At 44.1% G+C, this 22873-nt stretch overlaps 1 protein-coding gene across 2 annotated transcripts; it reads right to left on the bottom strand.

Moving 5' to 3' along the window:
* Window positions 1-1029: 1029 nt before the first annotated feature.
* gpsm1b (G protein signaling modulator 1b) lies at window positions 1030-12938 on the bottom strand. Of its 2 annotated transcripts, XM_078793955.1 has the most exons (15): window positions 9247-9472; window positions 8947-9146; window positions 7718-7939; window positions 6512-6647; window positions 6301-6443; window positions 6064-6187; window positions 5869-5984; window positions 5635-5790; window positions 5464-5572; window positions 5278-5392; window positions 4855-4925; window positions 4607-4777; window positions 2626-2773; window positions 1742-1944; window positions 1030-1563 (listed from the first exon to the last, which is right to left on the bottom strand). In XM_078793955.1, exons 2-15 carry the CDS (start codon window positions 9093-9095, stop codon window positions 1360-1362), a joined length of 2067 nt encoding a protein of 688 aa, XP_078650081.1. In that variant the 5' UTR covers window positions 9096-9146; window positions 9247-9472; the 3' UTR covers window positions 1030-1359. The 2 variants fall into 2 exon arrangements, with proteins under 2 accessions (XP_078650081.1, XP_057911147.2); XM_058055164.2 differs by lacking the exons at window positions 8947-9146; window positions 9247-9472 and adding an exon at window positions 12650-12938.
* Window positions 12939-22873: the final 9935 nt, after the last annotated feature.

The following is a 22873-nucleotide window of genomic DNA, read 5'->3' as shown; positions in this document are numbered from 1 at the left end:
GCCAACATTGCCAAATGCTATCTAATCAATGCACCGTCTGCAAGAATAGTCAGCATTTCGCAATAGAGTAAACTACCTATAACAATAACGCCATGGCCATAATAAACCTAATAAACATTTTTATTAAAAGCATGGGGGACTCAATTGCATGCCCCAAACGGAACATAAATACAAAATATATTGATATAATATGTACAAATGAGGGCAGTGACAAACAAAAGCGTAGCGGGTCCTTCATGAAAATAAAAAGGTTAATTCACAGAAGTGCAGCTCCCAATGTTACCCAACGCGTCGCTTCGAGTCATTTGAGGTACAAAAATGAGGTATGCGTGACATTTTGTGTTTCCAAACTAAAAGATGAAGACACCTGCTCGTAGTTTGAAGCATATTCGTACCATATAACAAATGCAGAAATGTTCACATTACTCACAGCTTCAAAATCTGCTCTTTTGCTGCCCCCCCCAACCCCCTTATGTGTGATTCTTATTGTGCAATCGCCCAAAAAAAATGCAGCTCGCGGAATAGTCACACTTTAAGTGCAAGATAATTATATAATTACTAATATTGTCTGTACTAATGTAGTTGGGAGGAAAGAAATCCCCACTACATGAAATTGCACCATGTCATACAGGGATGTGGCCACCAGGGTGCAGTGTTTCCTCTGCAGAATGTGGCACCGTCTGCTATGCTAAGCAGCCTCTTGCTGTCTGTTTTTCTATCAGGGGATTTCATCACGCACAAACATCTTTATACGTGAATGAAGAATAATGAGTGGCTTCAAGTTTTTAACTGAGCATGACACTTTTAACACTGCATAGCGTTATGTAACTTAATACTGCCACTGAACATCAGTGACGCCAGGCTTGTAGGAATGCTTAAAGCAGCAATAATCACCATTTGTTATGCCTAAAGGATTTGGCATGTGTATTAGCACGTATACTTGGGTTTTTTTTTTTTTAAAGGAAAAATACTAACCTCACATAAATAATTGAAGAAAATGTTACTTATTTCTGTATAAAAATGTCCCCCCCCCCCAAGATTTCAGTGCAACTCATTGACCTCTGCAACTAGAATGAAATCGGTGGTAAAAGTTAAAAATGTCTAAACTATATTGTTGGTGTGCTTCTACGAATACAATCTCGAGTCTGGGGAGGAAAAATGCTGATTAAGGCATCAGATGTTACGTTTAGATGATCATCCCCTCATGACCGTGCAAAGCGCCGCGTGTTGACTGTTCTATGTACACATACTCGGGACTTACGAGCGGAATTTTGCACGCCATCGCCGCCTGTCGCCACCATTTTTGCAAGAGAGGGGCCTGCCTCGGCTCGCCATCCTGTTACTCGCTTTTGCCCTGTCCTAGCTGGGGAAACCGCCGGGCGGCTCGGGGTCGGGAGAGCCTTCCGGGCTGTCCTGCTCGTCGGTCGCTAGCTGGACGCGCTGCTCGTCCATACGCTTGGCCTGCACCCTCTGGATGAGGCTGAAGAAGTCTTCGTCAGGCACTGTGGGGGCATGGGGGCCCGCTTCTGGCGGGGAGCACCGCTGATCATCGATCCTGGAGGACTGCGGTCACACATTCACACAGAGAAAAGGCAAAGGTGACAACTTGAGACCATCACCGACATAGTGAAGCTAGCCCCTCCCATAAAGCCAAGGTGCCAAGTCATGACCGGATGCATTTGGTGTGGAAGGATTTAACATCAAACAATTTCGGATGGCGATCTCGTGTCCCAATCTTTACCTGGCACTTGATGAGCATGTTGAAGAAGTCGTCGCTGGGCTCTTGATCGCCCTCCCCGACCAGGTGGCCCAGGTTGTTCTGTGTGATCCTGAGACCCGGAAGGCTCCCCACGTTGACGCGCTGGTCATCCAGGCGGCGACTCTGAGAGCTGGCGATCAAGTCAAACAGCTCCTCCGTCTGAGGGGAGGTGGTAACAGCAGGGTCTGCAACATGAAAGACACAACTGAAGCCTCCACTGGCAGTGGTAATCTACATCTGTAGCTACAGCTGCCCTGGGATAGACTGCCTGTGGCCTCTCCGACCACCACCACACATTCATGCTCGGTTGGGCTTCACACGGACTACTCTAAGGTTGTCAAATGGGTGTACTAGTACTTGAAGGCAACCTGGGAGTATTTGAAGATTTTTTAAATGATATACAGTAGATCGATTTTGTATGTGAATTTAGTGTATTTAAAAACAATGTAAAAATATATATTCATTCATTTTCTACCGCTTTTCCTCACGAGGGTCGCGGGGATGCAGGAGCCTATCCCAGCTGTCTTTGGGCAAGAGCACACTGGTCGACAGCCACAGAGTCGCTAATTAACTTAGCATGTTTTTGGAATGTGGGAGGAAACCGGAGTACCCGGAAAAAACCCACACATACAAGGGGAGAACATGCAAACTCCACACAGAGATGGCCGAGGGTGGAATTGAACCGTGGTCTCCTAGCTGTGAGGTTTGCGCGCTAACCACTCACCCGCCGTGCCATCTAAAAAAATATATTCATTCATTTTCTACCGCTTTTCCTCACGAAGGTCACGGGAGGTGCTGGAGCCTATCCCAGCTGTCTTCGGGCAAGAGGCTCATTATTACAGTACTGTTCTGGGAGAAGAACCGACCTATCATGTTGCTCAGGGCAGCGCCTTCTTCGCCATCGCCGTTGTGGGCGTCATCAAAACGGCAACGCTGGTCATCCATGCGGCTGCTTTGGAACTTGCTGAGCAGGTCAAAGAAGCAGTCCTCATCGGAGGGGTCACGACCCAGTTTCTGAAAGGACACATACGTACGCAGGCTATCTTACAGTTTTATTACAGTTAAAGACGGGGCGTGGGACTAGCCTCTTCATGACAAACTGGAAGATATCTAAGCTGTACGCTTCCTCTGCCTTGGTGGAGGTCTGCCGTCTACTGGCCCTTGCTCTTCGTTGGTTAAAACCTCAAATACCTTTTGGTCAGCAGAGTTTCATGACGGGCTGGTTCTTTGAAACAGACCAACAAAGTATTTGTGGGAAAATGAAAAGTCTTTGAATGGCTTGCAGCAAAGTGAAGTAGGTCAGCAGACCTGCTAGCGCACATCCAAAGGGTGGTGCAAACAAAAGAGGCATTCAGCTGAGTTGCATTTCAAGTTTTCCCATTTTAAGCGAGGACGGACAATATGTATGGGGTACATATGTACATGGGGGGGGGGGCTAAATCTGGGAAGTTAAAAGATCAAATGAACTTACCGGCTGCACTTCCTCTTCCCTACTCGCTGTGTCATTCCTCTCCCCTTACGTCCCCCCGACCACCTTACATCCCTGGCTGCGCTCCCCTCCTGTCCTCCCTCCCTCTCAAAGCGCCTCTCTTGTGTCCCTCTGTCGCAGCCAACTTTAATGCACTCTCCTCTCTCTCTTTCTCTCTCTCACTCTCTCTCATTCTCCTGTGGGCCGTTTTTGTGCCATTCACCCACTGTGGGAAAACAACTCATTATGGGAAGGGGAGAGCCAGCAGGGAGGGGGTAGCGCTTCTGCGATCAAGGTCACATTATCAGCACACAGAGGGGAGTGCTGCCGGGGGGGGGGGGGGGGGGGGGTAAGCTGGGTGCGAGGGCACAGTGAGTAGATAGCATGCCAATGTTGGCAACCAGAGGAGATGAACCACACTCGGGTGTGTGTGTGTGGGCATTATTTCCATACAGACTGGAAGAAAAGCTCATTTCTTCTCAAAGCTTCCTTATTGTGCAGAAATGACTTCAATGATCCTGGATCAGTAATTAGTGTGAAATGCGGGTCTCCCTTCGCCTCTTTGGACCACGTTGGAGAGAAGAGGCGTACCAAGCACCTTCCTGAATATGATATGGATATGAGGCCACTGATGACCCGCTTTGTGTCCACATCCACCAGGTTAGAGCTTTGGGAAAGAAGAAAACGGGCACAACCTCGCTCACATAGCTTTCCGTGCGGGTGTGACTTCCCTTGTGGAATATTTTCATCATACTGTAATCCTCCTCCTTATGATGTCAGCTTGCTGATGATAGCAATTAGCGAGGTCATCTGAGCCAATGACAAGGTAAGATGTCATTTGCAAAGCGACACCTAATTCACGGGTGTGTGTGGGGGGGGGGGGGGGGCGTAGGGAAACTAGTTCATAGGGAAATGAGATGAGCGAGAGAGGACTTTTCCATATGTGGGCGACTTATTACATCATGTCGAGCAGGCTCGTGGGAAATTAAAGACCAAATGTCCCCGATTTAACCTTGCTAATTGCCTGATATGTAACAAAGGAGACCTGAGGACACGGTGGACACAGAAACAGGAATTGGACCGGACTCGGTTGGTTTGACATATAATGAAGCAAGATATTACTGGAAATGCTACAACTAACACTTTAATTAACCCCCAGTCTCCAAGTTGCTAGGTGCCTGCTCTGAAAATCCAAAGACAATTCCTGGACATGCACCAACACCGCATGCATCCTCCTTGGAATATTTCAAAGAAAAACCTACAGCAGTACAAACAGCGTACTTGCTGGAGCTAATGTGGACGCTCCCACCAGCAGCTTGCTAATGAGCTTAGTGTAAGGACACCGTCTGAGACTGTAAAACCAGCCCACGTCTACTCACCGACACCGGGGGCGGGACTTGCACCGTGATGTCATCAGCGTCCACCGGAGAGTCCAACCACTGTCTTTCGTCAGATGACTGACTGTCGGGGTAGCCTTTCCTTTTACCAGGCTGTGACGTGCGACTTGTGGCCCTCCTGGGTATGCATTCCATCTCTTGGCCCTCGCCGTCCTGGAGGGACAGCACGATGTTCAACAGGAAATACGGATTCTGAGCGCCAACATTTGACATACGGTGTGAGCGGTCACCTTGTATGAAGACAGCTTCCACAGCTCCACGCTGTCCATGCTGTTCCTCTTGGTCAATTTGGGTCTGGCACCTGGAGGAAGCATTGAGCCCGTGAGCTGACTCAAGTCCACGTCAGTAGTGGTCACATGACCATGTGACTCAGAGCTGAATGTGCACACTCGCGACGCTTATTGATGATAGCTGCAGGACCTCATATATTCAGGTTCACACTGAATATTTACTCTTTAATGTGAATGTGTTATTGATTTTGACCACTAGAAATAAAAGGTTTTTAATGAGGGTTAGAGGTTTGACTCTGGAACAGATTCATCCTATTTAAAATGAAGGTTGACCAGCTTGTTTGAAGCTCCCTCAGCGACTAAAAATGCACATTATGGCTCATGATCTTATGTTCCTCATAAGCAGGCGTGGTTCTGCCTCACCTTGCATCTCGAACTCCGAACTGGAAGGTGAAAGGTCACCGTCGCTGACACCCAAGGCCTCCATCAGCTGCTCCACATTCATCCTGGCCGTTAGCTCCCCATTCCTGTCCCCAATCTGAGGGACATTGTGGGTTTGAATACATGTGTGTACGAGGTTGAATGGCTACACTCAAAGTGATATATTACTTCTTTGGAGATTTCCAGGTGTTTTCGGGCGTAGTGGAGAGCCTGTTTGTGATTCCCAAGAGACACGTAAGCGTTTCCCAGACTCCAGCAGGCTCGGCCCTCTCCAACCCTGACAACACACAACCATACAATGTGCAAACTCCATCTTGAAAATTGAGGCGCTTGCCCTACCTGTCCGTAAGAGCCTGAGCAATGTACAGGTGCTTCAGGTGATACTCTATGGCCCTCTCGTACTGCTGCAACAGAGTGTAGGTGTTTCCCAGGCTGTAGCAGGCCTGAGCTTCCATCACTTGGTCCCGCAGCTGCCGTGATAGATGCAGCGTTTTCCTAAAAAGGCCCCCGGCGTGACTATTTTGTTCCACTTCTTCCTATCACCACTAGATGTCAGCCTGCCTCCTCTTTTACCTGTAGTAGTCTGTGGCAGTGCTGAACTGGCCCAGGAATATGAGGGCATTCCCTAAATTGCTGTAGGCTCGCCGCTCTGCTGCTTTGTCACCAAATTCCTTGGCTATGGATAGTCGCTGTGGATAACAAGACAGTCGCATGATGTTACACTCGATTTATGTCATATCTATGTAGTACATGCAGTAGTACTCTTACCTGCCTGTGGAACTTGATGGCTTCCACAAAGTTTCCCAAAAGGTAGTGGGTGTTGCCCAGGTTCCCATAGGCTCTGCCCTGAGCAGCACGATCGCCAAGCTCCTTGACCAAACATAAGTTCATCCTAGAGAGGAAGTGCACAACTTGGGACACACAGAATGTAGCATACAGGCCCTGAAGCCGCATCACGTGATGGTGAACAAGACAAGTTGTGTGCGTACCGCCAAGGATACATACTCGTAAAAGCTCGTAGCCCTTTGCAGCGTTTCACTGACATCAGGGGGAAGGTCTCCTGGCTCTTGGGTGCAGCCCCACAGCTGCTGTTTGCCTTTAGCATGAAACACGTTCCCAATATTGTAAAGTGCCCGCGCCTCCCCAACCTAGAAGCGCACAAGAAACCTGATGTCAAATAGGGTGAAGATGGAAGCATAATTCCACAATCCTTTACCTTGTCGCCTTGCTCTTGGGAGATATCCAAATGTCTTTGACAACAGACAACAGCCTCGTCAAAGCGGCACAGCACTTTCAGGGTGTTGCCAAGGTTACCGCTGGCTTTCCCCTCTCCGATTCTATCCCCGATGGTCCTGAGAGAACACGCATAAAGTATGCTTTATACAGTACGTCAGTATCATCTTTATTAATCTATGTAGTCGGCAAACCACAGCGCAGGGACTATAATGAGGACAGGCAGTTAAGTGCATTTTATTGAGCGACTGCTCGGACCAGCTCCCCCTATCCCTGCTGAGTTTGGAATGCAACAAGGTAAATCCTGCCTTCAGGGACTTTAATCGCTCCCCTGCCGAAAATACCACCTGTACTCCCAGTGTGAAGCCTGCTCACCCATAGAGACCTCCATGATGGCTTTCGACTCTTAGTATATTGAAAGTCCACTCACTTTCTTGAAAAGGGCCATCATATTTCCTGTACAATAAAAAAATAACAGTTATAGGAACTCGTATTTCCTGGAATTTATTTACCCGGGTAAAATGCCCTTTTCTGCCCTTTGTATTGAGTTCTGGATTCCTATAGAGCAGCTACATGTGATAACCACACAGAAAGCCCTCTAGATCTTCCAGACTATGCACCTCTTCCTGCTGTGTTTCCATGGGATTCCTGCCTTACTCCACACCTGGCACCTCCCGCCAGCCCATTCCGCTGCGATTGGTCACACTCCCTCCGCTTGCACACACAGCTTGTGCCTGGGCATGCCCATATAAGGAAGTCCAGTTGTGTTGATGTCAGTGGAACTGTGTTTAAAAAAAAACTCTGTACAACACAGCGTGCAGAGCCATCCAAACCTGCTTTCAGGGCTCCCTTACAAAAGCGCAAACCTCATTATCTGACGTATTGGCATTGTTTAACATGAGAATACAACATTGGAAAAGAGGAAAAACATAATAGGTACCCTTTAAAGTCAGTGTAACATTTTATTTTTCACGCAGGTAACTTTAATTAATTTTTAATTAATTAATTTAATTAATTAACTTTGGTTAAATTTAAATTTAAGTTTTGCTGCTTTTTAAGCTCAAAAAAGTCATGAAGGATGTTTTTTGAATGAAAAAAAAAATGTATGGCAAACTTTAGATACAAGTTTCCCTTGATGTCCGAGCATAAATAAACCAAAATGCACTGCAACAACGACAGACGGCCTCACCTTGCCAGAGTGAGGTCATGCTTGTGGTATTCCAAGGCTTTCCCATATTCCTTCAGGTAGAAGTAGGCGTTGCCTAACTGGCTGTAGATGGCGCTGAGGGTCTTCAGGTCCTCTGTGCCGACTTGCACAGCTGCCTCGAAAAACGCCGTTCCTCCTTTAAAATCGTCAGCCTTGCACAGGCGCTCCCCTTCCAACGCCAGCTCCAGACAAGAGGCCTCCATCCTGAATAGAGACAGGAACAAGATGTGGCTGGTACCTTAACAACTACATCTGTTTTCCTCATAAAAGATGGACAATGTATGTGGAAAAACACTTCCCGGCACAATTCAAAAGAAGGCTTTTCTTCTCAATAAATGCATATGAGCCGTATGTGGGTTCCCCAGCTACCGAGAGAGTGTTTGAATGTAGTGCAATCATCGTATCAAATCATATCTGAGCTATACTGGACTTCACACACACAGTAGTTATCTTTGTTGTCAGGAAATGATAGCGATTGGACAAAGTTTAGCTACTAACATGAGCTATCTTCGAATTGTACTTAAACTATTGGTAACATATGCTAGCTGGTGGCCATGTTCTTAGATGCTATGGTTGAAAAAAAATGGAATCTTCAGCCAGATGCATACAGTCCCTTTCAGTGTGGTACTGGATTGTGTTGTTCCCGACAACAAAACCAGGCATGTCTCATCAGTGAATGGTATTGCCAGATTCCTCCTATAATCCAGAATAAACCATCATATTTGGCCGCAGCGCCAAATTCCGGATAAGATACTAATCAAGGATTATCCTCCAATCTAATCTGTTTGACATATGTGACCACGTCACCGTATAGGAAAGACCGACACATGTGCCATATGTGCTTGCATAAGGAGGTTTAGTGGGGTCAAGAACCATTTCACTTCTTTCCAGAATCTATCTTCAACATTTCTAAGTATGGGAACACAGACTGACTTCAACATAAAGTGTTCAGATACTTATCACCTATGTCAGTATTTATTTATTTTATTTCTTTACACAAAAAGTACTTCAATAATTTCCAGGGAAACATTGTCTAAGGGGTATCCATGAAACCACTAAAAAGAGTAAATTGAGATGTAAATTCAAAAGAAAGAAGTCTGTTACAAGAATAAAGTCATATGATGGGGCATACAGGAAGGCTTAATGTACCTGGTTTAGTTTAGTCCAGGACTACAACACAAGTTGCCACTAGGCTTCTGGTTCAGTAGTACCTGTGTTTCTGTTTCCCAAGTGTTTTGTCCACAAACACCCGTAACTCCACATGTAAAGGCTTAAGCACGGCTTGAGGTCGGGGGCCATGGTGCACCAGCCTGCACACGGCCCGCTCGGCTCCCGATAGAGGACACGACTCGGCTGCCATCAGGATGACACATTAACGCTGACAACACACGTTTCTTCCTTTGAACCTTAACTGTGGAAAAAGTGTATATCCGGGTTAATGCGGTCCGATCCCTAGCAGCCAATAATCACATCTGCTTCTCAGGTCAGCCAGAAGATTCGACAAAACAGACCGACGGGATGATTCCAACACCAAGACGCTCCAGTTGTGTTTCTTGGCAAAAACGAAAGAATATGTTTTCAGTGTTGGAGTAATCCAAGCTAACCGACCAGGAACCACAGCTGTTGTGCTACTCGGTGTTTACCATTTCGGTTTGAAATGTGCAATGGTTGTCCTCAGATGGCACCAAGACTTACAGCTCCCTTTCAGAGTGATCCAATGAGATCACAGCCGAAACAGAGCAATGGGACAGCTAATCTACCTCCTCAATAGTGACCATGCAGGGCATTAAGTGGCCCGGCCTAATCCATCTATCTGCTGACTTGCAGGAACCTTATTAGGTTATCAAGATCCAAGACTCAAGAGCAGAGTGGCGACTTTACAACAATGTCAAAACCGTGCCTCCAATTGGGATCAAATACTTCATTTTGGTCAAGAGACACTCCACCTGGCTGAGAACGATTGCAGCACGTGCTGCAAGGATGCGGTGTATGCCTCATTGGGCGCACTGCGGATGAACAGCGTTGTCCTCATTGGCAGCTACACGGAGTGAACAACATGGCTCATTAATTAACCACGTCAGTCTTATGGTGATTAACGAGGAGGCTAAAATGTTGGATTATTTCCTCTACTGGCCCTTCCAGTAAGTCACAGGGTTGATGTCGGAGATTGTTGCCTGTTTTTATGACAGTTTAATTTCATATTTTCATTACAGTGATCCCACGTTTATAGCAGTTAATTGGTTCCAGACCTGACCGCAATAAATGAATTTCCACAAATTTCCTTTGAGGAAATTCATCCATATGAATTAATTTCCTTCATCTGTTCTGTGTACAGTGTGATTGCTCACACTGTACAATTCAGTACAATTTGGTGTAAGTTCGCCAATGCGTGAGGGGACCGTTCGCCAATACGTGAGGGGACCGTTCGCCAATACGTGAGGGGACCGTTCGCCAATACGTGAGGGGACCGTACGCCAATACGGATGGGGACCGTACGCCAATACATATGGGGACCGTACGCCAATACATATGGGGACCGTACGCCAATACATATGGGGACCGTACGCCAATACATATGGGGACCGTACGCCAATACGGATGGGGACCGTACGCCAATACGGATGGGGACCGTACGCCAATACGGATGGGGACCGTACGCCAATACGGATGGGGACCGTACGCCAATACGGATGGGGACCGTACGCCAATACGTAAGGGGACTGACCGTACGCCAATACGTAAGGGGACTGACCGTACGCCAATACTATACGTGGGGAGAGCTGTCTAAAATGCTTTTGTAAGGTGAAAAACAGGGTGTACCCAACCCTAGCCAAAACAAACAAATAGGGTCATGATAACGACAACGTTAACCATTTTAGTTTAGTTGAAAAGGACAATCATAGAAATGACACATTTATAATTTACACCCAGATTGGAGCCAAAACGTCTTCTAAAACAACCTGGACAGCCTGCTGCCATCGATTCACTGCCCCAGGAATACAGTTGCCTGGATGAATGAAAATATTCACAGACAGAAATGGATGTGCAGCTTGTATAGCTGTATTGATTTCCTATCCAATGAAAAGGGCTCCAACTACAACTGCTCTTGTCTAAATAGATGGCAACATCGATGAGTACCAAGATAACTTTCATTTCTCTCACATTTTATTGATGCGAGGTAACAAAAAACAGGCCAGTGTAGCTTCTAGAAGCCCAGGGGGTTATAAAATGGTATTTGGAGTTGAAATATTTAGAAATGACTGTGATTAAGTGCAAAACAGATGGAAGGAATTCGGGGGGAAAAAAGCCCCAGCAAGAAAAGCAAGGCAAGCGTACAAAACAAACACAAAAAGGGGTCCACTGTGAGGACTTTTCATTCTTTACATCCTTGTGGTCTGGTGAAGGATCACACTGGTCAGTTTGGGGAAGTCTTGGTTCTCCTGTCACTTTGCTTTTTGAGTCCACTGCAGAAGTGGATCCTTTGCTCAACCATAGAACGGAAGTGGAAATCCCAACTACTACTACTACTACCTATGAATGAAATGTTTTTAGGTCTTCAGAGGCCTCTCCTCGTGCTCAACGTGCTCAACTGAAAACTGTGTGCTCGGAGTAGTAATCCGGCCATAATTACAGGCTGCTGCTACTGGTTGTCCGGGAAACCACAGGGAAACTCTCAAGGAATGTTTTTTCCCTTTCTCTCCCTCCGCAACACCGCATTAGGAGTTCTTCATTCTTTTGTTAGCATCTCATTTAAAACTATTTTTTTTAAAGTTATATATTTATTGATGGCATGTGTGTGTTTCGACAACATGGAGAGATCTGAAGGTTATGTCAATACCTCACGCTTCATATTATGAACATACATGGTCACCGTTTGTGTACAGCACGTAGTACATGTTTTATTCTCTCTGTTAACTTTTATGAATGTACTTGTGCTTAGGTCATATTGTGTTTACATTTGTCTTGCTTGTCTTTAGAGCAGTCATGGAGGAAATGCATGAGCTCATAAGTAAAGTAAAGCAACTATATGTACGGACCAACAACACAAAATATATACAAGTAAATGTAAGAATACATACTGTGCTGAAATGACTGCTCTTGTGGTTTTCATTTTCTGTATTAATTGCAAAGATTGGGGAATAAGGAGGATATTCTGCCTTACAAATGATTAGCTTATTTGAATACAGTAAATCATTAGTAAGGCAGAATGAAATATGAAGTAGATCTAGGTGATATTTCCAAGTACAGTGTACTGTATGGGCAGGTGTATCATCTTACTAGTGGAACAATAAGATAACCACTGGGATATTAGTAGATGAAAACATCAAGTCTTTCAAATACTGATGAAAAAGATCATGCAATAACAACGTAAGTGAAGACTAGTGCTGGCAATTAAAGCCCTCCTGAATTGTTTTAGTTTCTGTAAGTCAGCGTAGTAATGCCATATACTGTATATCACATAAACAGCCCAACACAGCACATATGTATTCTGCTTTCACTTTATCAGCATCTCATTAGGCTTCAGGTGTACCTAATAAAGAGGCCTGAAAGTTTCAGTGGTGACCTGGGCTAACCTGGATTCATGGCTTAATACCCAGTTACACTAATGAAAATAAAAAGATTCATGTATTTTTCTTTTAAATCAACGAGGACGTGTTTTGCCGGGGATTTCCCACGTCCAGTGTACGTGGGGCTCCTCTGAGTCTGCAGTTACCCCAAGCCAGGTTTGAGGCTTGGAACCGGGCTCTCTGGCTTGACCGTGCTAGGTTCGGTCCGGTTGAGTAACCATCCGATTTCTCCTTGACTAGACAGCTGCTGTGACCGATTTACTCATATATATTTTATTTGTATTTTATATTTAGACATATGTCCAACAAGGTGGCATGGTATTTTATTGAAGACATTTCCTCTTACCTTGAATGTAGCCGCTTGCTAGCCAAGTCCACACCGTTAGCTAGCGACTGAGCCATCTCGCCGCCGCTAAAGCCTCCCTTTGCCGCCTCCAAAACAAAACAAAATACAAGTCACTTTACGGCTTTTCAATTTCCCCCCACTTCTTCGTTCCCCTTCGCCGTCCTTCTTTCCCGACTCTCTTTCTGGCCACCTCTCCCCAAGCTTTGGCTTTGGCTACGTAAGAAAGAAAGCTACATTTAACACGGAGCCCCGCCTCTCTTGACGTCACATACCCGGAAGTCATGCGTGAATGACAGGCAGCGGCTGTCTCTGATTCTGGGGTCCGCATTCTACTAGACCAGCAACCTTCTTTGTTGATGGGACAGCAACAGCAGCACCATGCACTCATACTCATTTATTTAAATACATATTTTATGATACAGCTTTCTCACTAACCTAAAAGACCTCTACCATGAACTTTGTAAAGAACACAAAAAGTTTTAAACTACTAAAGACAATCACGATCTGGATGGAGCTGCAGGACAGCAGAAGGTATGTGGTAGCACCATGGAACATCACACATTCTTTTGTGAAACCTACATTTAAAAAAACTACTTTGCTTTCACTTTGCTTCTATAATGTCAATTTTGTTTGTTCGCCTTCACTTTAGTTGTGTTACGACTTTCTTACTTTACTGTCGCGATTGAAGGCAGATGTCGTTCTGTCATGACGTCAGGGTAAACATGAGGAACACGTGACACAACCAGGAAGTGTGAGGAAGGCGAGACCGCTTGAATTCACGATGCTAGTTCGCGGCTATAGGAGGAGCCTCCGAGCGTCTGGCCTTCGTCGACTGGCTCGAAATCAAACACATTTTAAAATAAATCATATTTAATAATATTAGGATGATACATTTCATTAAAAGTACGCTTATTATTTTATTATTATGACTTAATTTTCCCCTAATATTTCGCAGTGGCCCTACTACAGCTTCGTAAGGTAAGAACAACCAGTCCTCCCAGTAACAGTACAAATACAAGTTATGTCATGGTTTTATTAATTTTCTGTTTATGTTTCACAAAGTTTTCATGATATGGTTCCATCATTTGCGTCTAAATATTATTGTTATTGGCATTGTTTGTATGGTTCAAATGGTAATGCTTCAAACTTGCCACGAGAGGGAGGCATTACACCAGTGAAGCATCAAAACAAAGCCTCGAAGATGACTATACTGTCATTCTCTCAATGGTACACCTAAAAGTCCATCTACTACAACGTCCATTTAGTGTGTTATATAGTATTCAAATATACAACTAAAGTAATATTTATATTGTCTGTATTGTCAGTATGTGTCTGTGGTGAAATGTTCAAGCATCTGGTTGACAAAACTCTGAGCAAATAATCCAAGCTCACAAACATCTCCAGGCTAGTGTATTATTTCAAGTGGAGCCTCTTATTTTAATGAATTGCCACCGTGAATAATATCTTTCTACGTGCATGAGGCAGAGTACATGTATTTTCTCTTATGGTGATGATTATTGTGACTTATTTTAATCCCTGGGCTGTAATATCAGCAGCACTAGCTCATTACGGACAAGGAGCAACAAAAGCAAAATGAGATTGAGGTAAGCTGATTTCAGATTTAAACTGAGCAACTTAAATGTGCCTCTCTCTTGTGAGCTGACGGCCCACATTTTGTTTTTAGAAAAACAAAACCATCTGCCTCATATTGTTTTTTTGCAGGATATGTACACTTTACAAATATCCATGCAACACTTTTGTTATTGATGCAGTTTGGCAGGAAAGTGAGCGAAAAGATCCGTTATGCCAAGAAAATGTTTACATCTTGCAAAAAATGTTATAAATTGTTAGAGCATGGCATCGGTAAGCATGGTAAGCATGATCTTACATAGCTATTACAATAAAAGGTCAAAATGTGCATGTTGATTTTTTTTGCAGACCCACATTTATTAGCTCCAACATTTCAGAGAAATATACCCTTTTTTTAGTCTTTTACCTACATTACATCCCTGGAAAATTACATCCCGGGTTTGAAAACAATTGCAAGTCAGATGACATTCATGCAATAGAATAGATGCAATACTCCCACATGGTCATTCATCACAGATATGCAGGAAATGCACAGCAATTGGTCTCCGATGGCAACACTGCCGGCATCTTCATTAGTCTTGGAAGGGGCCCTCCAGCAGCAGCGGCTGCGGCGGCGGCCATCGGGGCGGTCTACTGTATTACTCAAGCCAAACGGGACCCATGGAGTTTATTAGCATTAAGTGCATGATCAAAAGCAGACTATTTGCTTTGGCTAAGCTGTGGCTCAATAAATAGAATTGATCACGTGGAGGGGTGGGTGGGGAGGACAAAACAATTTGCAGAATGGGAAAAGTCAAATCTAATCTCATGCACGACTCCAGCTTGTTTGCTGTAGTGGAGGGAAGGGGGGGGCGAAGAGGGGGGGAGGCCGTGTCCTCTTAAAGCTCTCACATTGCCTCTCATCTTAACTCAACTGCAGAGAGTAACAGTTTGGTTGAAGAAAAATATCATATCTGTAAGAGCATTTTTAACAATATATTGTTAAAAATGTCTACCTTTCATTGGTGTCAAAAACTGATGGATGATTTTTTTTAATAGAGTAAAAAGGTAGAAATAAGAAAACATAGCTAAGTTAGAAGAAGTAAGTCATACCGACTTGGAATGTCACCAGAATAAAGTTGGGATATTACGATGATTAGGATCTGTACACGTACAACACTTTCCTATGTATGACTCTTTCCTATGATTCTTTCCTCTGTATGATTCTTTTCTATGTATGATTCCATTCTATGTATGACTCGTTCCTATGTATGAGTCTTCCCAATGTACAATTCTTTCCTATGTATGATTCTTTCCTATATATGATTCTTTCCTATGTATGATTCTTTCCAATGTACGACTCTTTCCTATGTACGACTCTTTCCTATGTATGACTCTTTCATATGATTCTTTCCTATGTATGATTCTTTCCTATGTATGACTCTTTCCTATGATTCTTTTCTATGTATGATTCTTTTATATGTATGATTCCATTCTATGTATGACTCGTTCCTATGTATGAGTCTTCCCAATGTACAATTCTTTCCTATGTACAATTCTTTCCTATGTATGATTCTTTCCTATGATTCTTTCCTATGTATGATTCTTTCCTATGTATGATTCTTTCCAATGTACGATTCTTTCCTATGTACGACTCTTTCCTATGTACGACTCTTTCCTTTGTATGACTTTTTCCTATGATTCTTTCCTATGTATGATTCTTTCCTATGTATGAATCTTTCCTATGTATGATTCTTTTCTATGTATGATTTCGTCCTATGTATGAATCTTTCCTATGTATGATTCTTTTCTATGTATGATTTCGTCCTATGTATGACTCTTTCCTATGTATGAGTCTTTCCTATGTACGATTCTTTTCTATGTACGATTCTTTCCTATGTACGACTCTTTCCTATGTACGACTCTTTCCTATGATTCTTTCCTACGTATGAGTCTTCCCTATGTATGTGTCTTTCCTATGTACAATTCTTTCCTATGTATGATTCTTTCCTATGTATGACTCTTTCCTGTGTATGATTCTTTCCTGTGTATGATTCTTTCCTGTGTATAATTCTTTCCTATGTATGATTCTTTCCTATGTATGAGCTGTCTTACATGAATAAAGTAGGAAGGACAGTAGCAAGAAAAAAGTTCCAATGTTACATAAATCAAGCGGCCATGTCACTAGAAATATTTTTTGTTGTTGTGATATGGGGGCGGAGGTGTCAAGAAATTGAGAATAAAGTGACAATATTACAAGTATAACTGTAAATGTGCACCAATTATTTCAGTGCATGCATATGATGGTTGGATGAAGGAAGTTGACGCCCATATTTGGAACAAGTGCTGTTAAATGCCTACATTGCTGCAAACACCAGATGGGAAAATACTAAACTCTACATTGTATATATATCATACTCTATACTGTATATATCATACTCTTTACTGTATGTATCATACTCTATACTGTATATCAGCTTATACATTATGTGTCCACGCGTCCATCAGTGTGCGTGTGTGTGTGTGCGTGCGTGTCTGGAAGCTGCTTGCCCGCTCTGTTGTGGCTCCTTGTTCTTGGCCTACTTTGGGAGAGGTGAATTGGGGGCAAGCAGAGTCTATGAGTCCACGAGTCCATGAGTCCTGAGTCCATGAGTCCATGAGTCTATGAGTAAGGGGATTAGGTCTCCAAACACGCTCCTCTCCAGTTTAGGATTTTGCCCCGATGCCAGACACTTAAAGTCTGCCAGGGATTAAGACACAGAGAGAAGTAAGAGCGTCGTATTGTGACTCGTGTGTGTGTGTGAGGGGGGATGTTTTGGTCAAAAAGAGAAGGAGGGGAGGGGGAGGCTGTGGGTTAATAATCATAATCATACAAAAATAAGATGTATGGCAATGATATGATCTCATACTGGAGCGTGGCATTTGTTGACCTATTTGTCCGCGCCTTGTGCCGTGAAGTCGGTCAGTATGTTTTCAAGGGATAAGACATAATAAAAGAGAAGCTGTTCTTTTGATTTTGTTTGCATTAGTGGCTGATCTCCGCTTAATTCGGTGGTTTAATTAGGAAATGGCTCAGGTCCCTACTGTTTCCTTATTTGGGAAACAAAGGCAGGAAGAATCCCACTCGACCTCGACAGGCAATGTGTGCATCTAAGACGCCATCCTTACGCCCATTTAGCCTTCACAATGTCTCCAAGGTACTTCAATGCTGGCTGCAGTGGGACAGTATCCCCCCCCCCCCCCCCCAAGTAGTAGTGGTACTGGAAGTGGAACCAACTAACTCATTTTATTGCAAATGTTGATCCAGGCTTTAAGAAGGCCTAAGAAACATGACCACTTGCCAGGCGGCCACCAGGAGAAACAAGAAGACAGAAAAGGAAACTAGCCTGCGTGCGTCGCATTTAGTGACTCTTTCCTATGTATGATTCTTTCCTATGATTTTTTCCTATGTATGACTATTTCCTATGTATGATTATTTCCTATGTATGATTCTTTTCTATGTACGATTCTTTCCTATGTATGATTCTTTCCTATGTATGATTCTTTCCTATGTATGATTCTTTCCAATGTATGATTCTTTCCAATGTATGATTCTTTCCAATGTATGATTCTTTCCTATGTATGATTCTTTCCTATGTATGATTCTTTCCTATGTATGATTCTTTCCTATGTATGCATTTTTCCAATGATTCTTTCCGATGTATGATTCTTTCCTATGTCTGACTCTTTCCTATGTATGAATCTTTCCTATGATTCTTTCCTATGTATGATTCTTTCTTATTTTATGAGTCTTTCCTATGTATGATTCTTTCCTATGTATGAATCTTTCCTACGATTCTTTCCTATGTATGATTCTTTCCTATGTCTGACTCTTTCTTATGTATGAGTCTTTCCTACGTATGATTCTTTCCTACATATGTATGACTCTATCCAACCATCAAGACACTTTGGAATCCTAAAAGACCAAACACTAATTTTCCAGTCATGGCTTCTGATGCAACAGGATGCAGAGAAGACTAACTGAAGCAAACTACTTGTCCAACATATTTCAGTTGAGGGAGTAAAATGCAACATCTGTACAATGTCTCCAAAATACTTCATGGTAAAACAATGAAATGCTAATTTTGGAGCTAGAGTCATGGCCTCTGACACGATCTTACGTAGAAGGACTAATGGAACGCTGCCTTTACTCCCAACATCAGGCCCGACTCCAGAAAGATTCTACCACAACAAAAACCCAGTTTTGGGTCTTGAGAAAACAAATGGAAACATTGTGGACAAAAATGCATCAGGCATAATGTCTCCAAAAACAAACAACAACAGGAGGAATCCTTCCAATGAAGGACAAGAGCATCAGCTGGAGGCCTGACCTCTTATGTGGCTTTTCAGAGTATTTTCCCTTTGTCTTGGCCTGGTGAATAAGTGGGGGTTAGTAGGATACGGCGGGGTGAGGCGGGGCAGGGCGGGGGGGGGGGGTTGTGGGGGGTGTTCCTCCACCCTGCGTCTGGAGGCTCCTCCTAGGTTAGAGGCCGCTGCTCCACGCGACTCCTCCAAGAAAGTGGGTCATGAGTCTGAGACTGTAGGATTACGAAGGCAGGCGTGTGCCAGGCCACCTCTTGAGCTCCCCACCCCACCCCCCCCATGGTAAAGAAAGGAGGTGTGGGTGTGTGTTTTCCTGTGGTCAACAAGTGACGGATATACATTTACATGCCTAAAATGAATACGCTGCCATTGCTCGACCCCGACAGGCTGGGCCATAATGACATCCAATAGCGATGCAATGATAAATGCTTGCTTTTAAAGCGTGGGGGTCCAGACATTAGCTGACACCAAATATGATCCATCAGCGAAGAAACGACTATCAGTAGATACGTTCATTTCTGCAGTGACCATCATTAAAGTCACGATAAAGCTACCGCCCGCTGATTGATGTTCCCACGTGAAGCAAGCAATGGAGCACGCCAAAGGCATTTGATTAGAAATGGTGATCACCATTTTAGCATAGCTGCATGGTAAAGATGCTAGACATTATTATGCATGAGTACCCTACAGTATACACTATATACTGTCACTGGAAACAACAGTATTTCTTGCCTGGTTTTGTAATAACGACGGCAATTCTTGCGCATGGTCCAAAGTGGCGCTCCAGATTTGAGTACTGCTCATTCCAGTTGGACCCTGGTTAGCATCATTAGTCTATTCCAGAATGTCTCACTCGAACTCTAACCTACAAGAAATCATTAAAATGAATCCATTCCAGAAAGCCAAAAACACATTTTATAATTTTCCATTTGAAATGCATATGAATAGGGCAGCACGGTGGTCTAGTGGTTAGCGCACAGACCTCACAGCTAGGAGACCAGGGTTCAATTCCACCCTCGGCCATCTCTGTGTGGAGTCGTGCATGCGTGGCTTTTCTCCGGGTACTCCGGTTTCCTCCCATATTCCAAAAACATGCTAGGTTAATTGGCGACTCCAAATTGTCCATAGGTATGAATGTGAGTGTGAATGGTTGTTTGTCTATATGTGCCCTGTGATTGGCTGGCGACCAGCCCAGGGTGTACCTGCCTCTCGCCCAAAGACAGCTGGGATAGGCTCCTGCGACCCTCGTGAGGATAAGCGGTAGAAAATGAATGAATGCATATGAATAACGAATGAAAGGCATAATCGAACATTTAACGCCACTTTTACATCAATTGGCCGATTGTTGACGATGACGGCGATGCGGTAGCAGGAGCCACTCCAGCTTGCTAATTGTTTTGGGCTCATTTGTGGGGGGTTTTGCAGCTGTGATCAAAAGAAAATAACTGTGTTCGTTAGCAAAGAACTACAACTGCTGATGACATCACAGACAGGCGACAAAGCTGATTTCTGCCTAACAAGGACGCTAACAAGGATGTTTTGTGATAATATACATAAAGAAGACCGGATGCTAACCGTAAAATGTATGCACACAAATCTTGGCATAAACATTCGTATTCTGCGTACACCTTGGTTAGCGTCATTTATTTGCTACAGGTGTCAATCTAACCGAAATAGACCGAAATATCCGCATTTTCGTCAAAAAAGCCAAAATGGGACATCCCTACCTTTCTTATATGCATTCAGAATCATGTGATGCTTGTAAAATTATAACTGTAAAACTATAGAAACGGGATTTGTGTCGAGCGGCGATTACATCATAAACAGGCGACGTAAACACCCGTTGAGGTGGCCATTTATTTGGAGGGACGTACATTAATAACACAGTTGGCCGCATGCAGTGTATTAGTGATTAGAAATAATGCAAATTTATCATTTCTTTTCATTTCAGTTGGTTATTTTTGGTACAAAATCCCAATTTTCTTCAGCGTGGCAGTGCCAAAATAAAGTTAGTGCTCATTCTACTAGTGCTGATTGTTCATTTTTTGTACAAAAGCCTACTAAATTGTCCTTAAAATACTATTTTCTACTAAAAGAATGTCATTTCTGAGCCACAAAAATTGTAGTTCGCTAAAAAAAAGTAAGTACCAAAAAAAAAAAAATAACAATAGCAATAATAATAAAACAAAAATAGCAATAATAATTGCGAGCCCAACAAAAGGTTAATGACTACAAAAATAAAGCAAAATAAAGCAAAAATAAATCTGAATAATTCATCCCACTGTTGAACTCCTAAACATGTTTACCTTCAAATGCATGGCTGGATGTAAAGCCCACCCCAAACCAGAAGGGGGGTCTTCAGGCTACACGGACCTCACAGCAGGCCAACATCTGTAATGACAAGCGAGGTCAAGCCTCAGCGCTGCCTGACAGCTTTGAACTTTGACCTCTGCTGCATTATTCCCAGCCTCTTGGGGTGGCTCATCATTGCCCTAAAAAGCTGATATTTCCCACCCGCCGACAAAGGCAAGCAAACACAACATAACCAGCCGGGGTCCCCAGACGGGAGCGCCGGACCCTCCTGGTTTTCAATGGACGGGACAGTTGTTGGCCTTTATTGTGTGAGTGTGAAATGGGGGACACATGTTGGGTCGTAAAAGTGTCCAAGCCCCGCTGAAGGGGCTTTGTGTCGGCTTCCAGTGGTAGCGGCGAATCTTTGTTCTCAGTGTTGTTCATCATTAGCATATCAATATTCAAAGGGGACCATAGCGGCCAGGGGTGGCAGCCTTTTTAGCCTGGAGTGGACCCTCATGCAAGCGGAAAAGACGCCGCACTCCAGCTCTTAAAGGGCCAGCTGCTGACCTGGATCGTGAGTGAGTGTGGTAGGATCTGGGTTCATTTGTGTTGTGGAAGGTGACTGTTAAGATAAGATAAGATAAGATATGACTTTATTCGTCCCTCAGTGGGGAAATTTGCATTGCACAGCAGCAAGACTACAGAATCAGTTAAGCAATACAATATACACAATATAAACAACCCAAGTGTTAACAAAATCAACAGTTTTTCCCAGAGTTATATACAAATACAGTATGTAGATAATGTGAAACGAGATAAATGACCAGTCTATACACTGATATCTTGCTAGTGAGTTAATATGAGGCATTATGGAAATACTTAGTATATTGCATTTAAAGCCCTTAATATTGCACATGGAGGTTGATCAGATATTGCACAGTGAATGGGGTCGATCGATTTTTATCGATAAGAACCGGCGGTAGGAGCGACCGCATTCATTATACGACGTGTGCATGTGATGGGACCGTATTGTTTGACTTTGTGGTATATATTTTTTCTATGGTGCCAGGGGCTGATATCCAGTGTCCGATACTTTGGGCAGGGGTGTTCAAAACAGGGGAACATGTTCGGCATGTTGTTGTTTTTTTGTAATAGCAATTAGCATACTGTAAAAAAAATAGGAAGTCATTTTCAGTGTCGGCTGCAAGACAAAGCTGGTATTTATCTAGAAGTTTCTTGACCCCCGCCATCCTTGACCGGAAAAAGCTTGGACCGCTTTAGAGTTAGTCAAACCGACTGTTGGGGGAAAAGGTCGTGAAGCGACCCCAACAAAGCGAGTGGAGGCTTAAGACGACGGCACAGTACTGTACTTCTGACCTACTTAAACGTGTACGATGCTTTCCTCTGAGGGGGGGGGGGGGGCACACAAAGGGCCAGAAAGGCCGACACCACCCCGGCTCACGCCAGATGACCAGGCCGTGTGTGTTGTGTTTATGTGTGTGCGTGGTGGAGGGCTGGCAAAGAGTGTCGGTTGCTGCGATGGCCAAGCGGGAAAGCGGTTGGGCAGTTTAGCCAGCTGCTGGGGGAGCGCAGCACGGCCGGGCCCGGTCAGTGAAACCTCGCCAGATGGAGCCTTTTTCCAAACAATGAGAGCAGGGAGGAGAACTTTATCTACTGTAGATCAGGATGGCGTTTGCCTTCCTGGGTGGACCTCAGCTCAGAAGATGGAAATCCGATTTCGGAAATAAAGGCCATCCTTTGAAGCCCTCGTGATACTGCTGTATCTTTTCCAGCCCAGAGTTCCTCTACAGCCTTGAACGCTTCGTTTCGTCTGCGCTCCGTGCAACAGGCCGAGGTGTCCTGGGACTACTTTGCTTGGGAGTAACCAAGCCTGGCTAATGAGGCGTGTGATTGGTCCCCTCCCTCCCGGACAAGGCCCGTCTTTGGGGGGACATGATTGATCATGACAGGAGCACAATGGTGGCCTGGTGTCAGGAG

This window comes from Doryrhamphus excisus, linkage group LG10, assembly GCF_037039965.1.
Source record: "Doryrhamphus excisus strain RoL-2023G ecotype Guam linkage group LG10, RoL_Dexc_Guam_v1.1, whole genome shotgun sequence".
Lineage (NCBI taxonomy): Eukaryota > Metazoa > Chordata > Actinopteri > Syngnathiformes > Syngnathidae > Doryrhamphus > Doryrhamphus excisus.
This window is presented reverse-complemented; position numbering and strand designations above follow the sequence as displayed.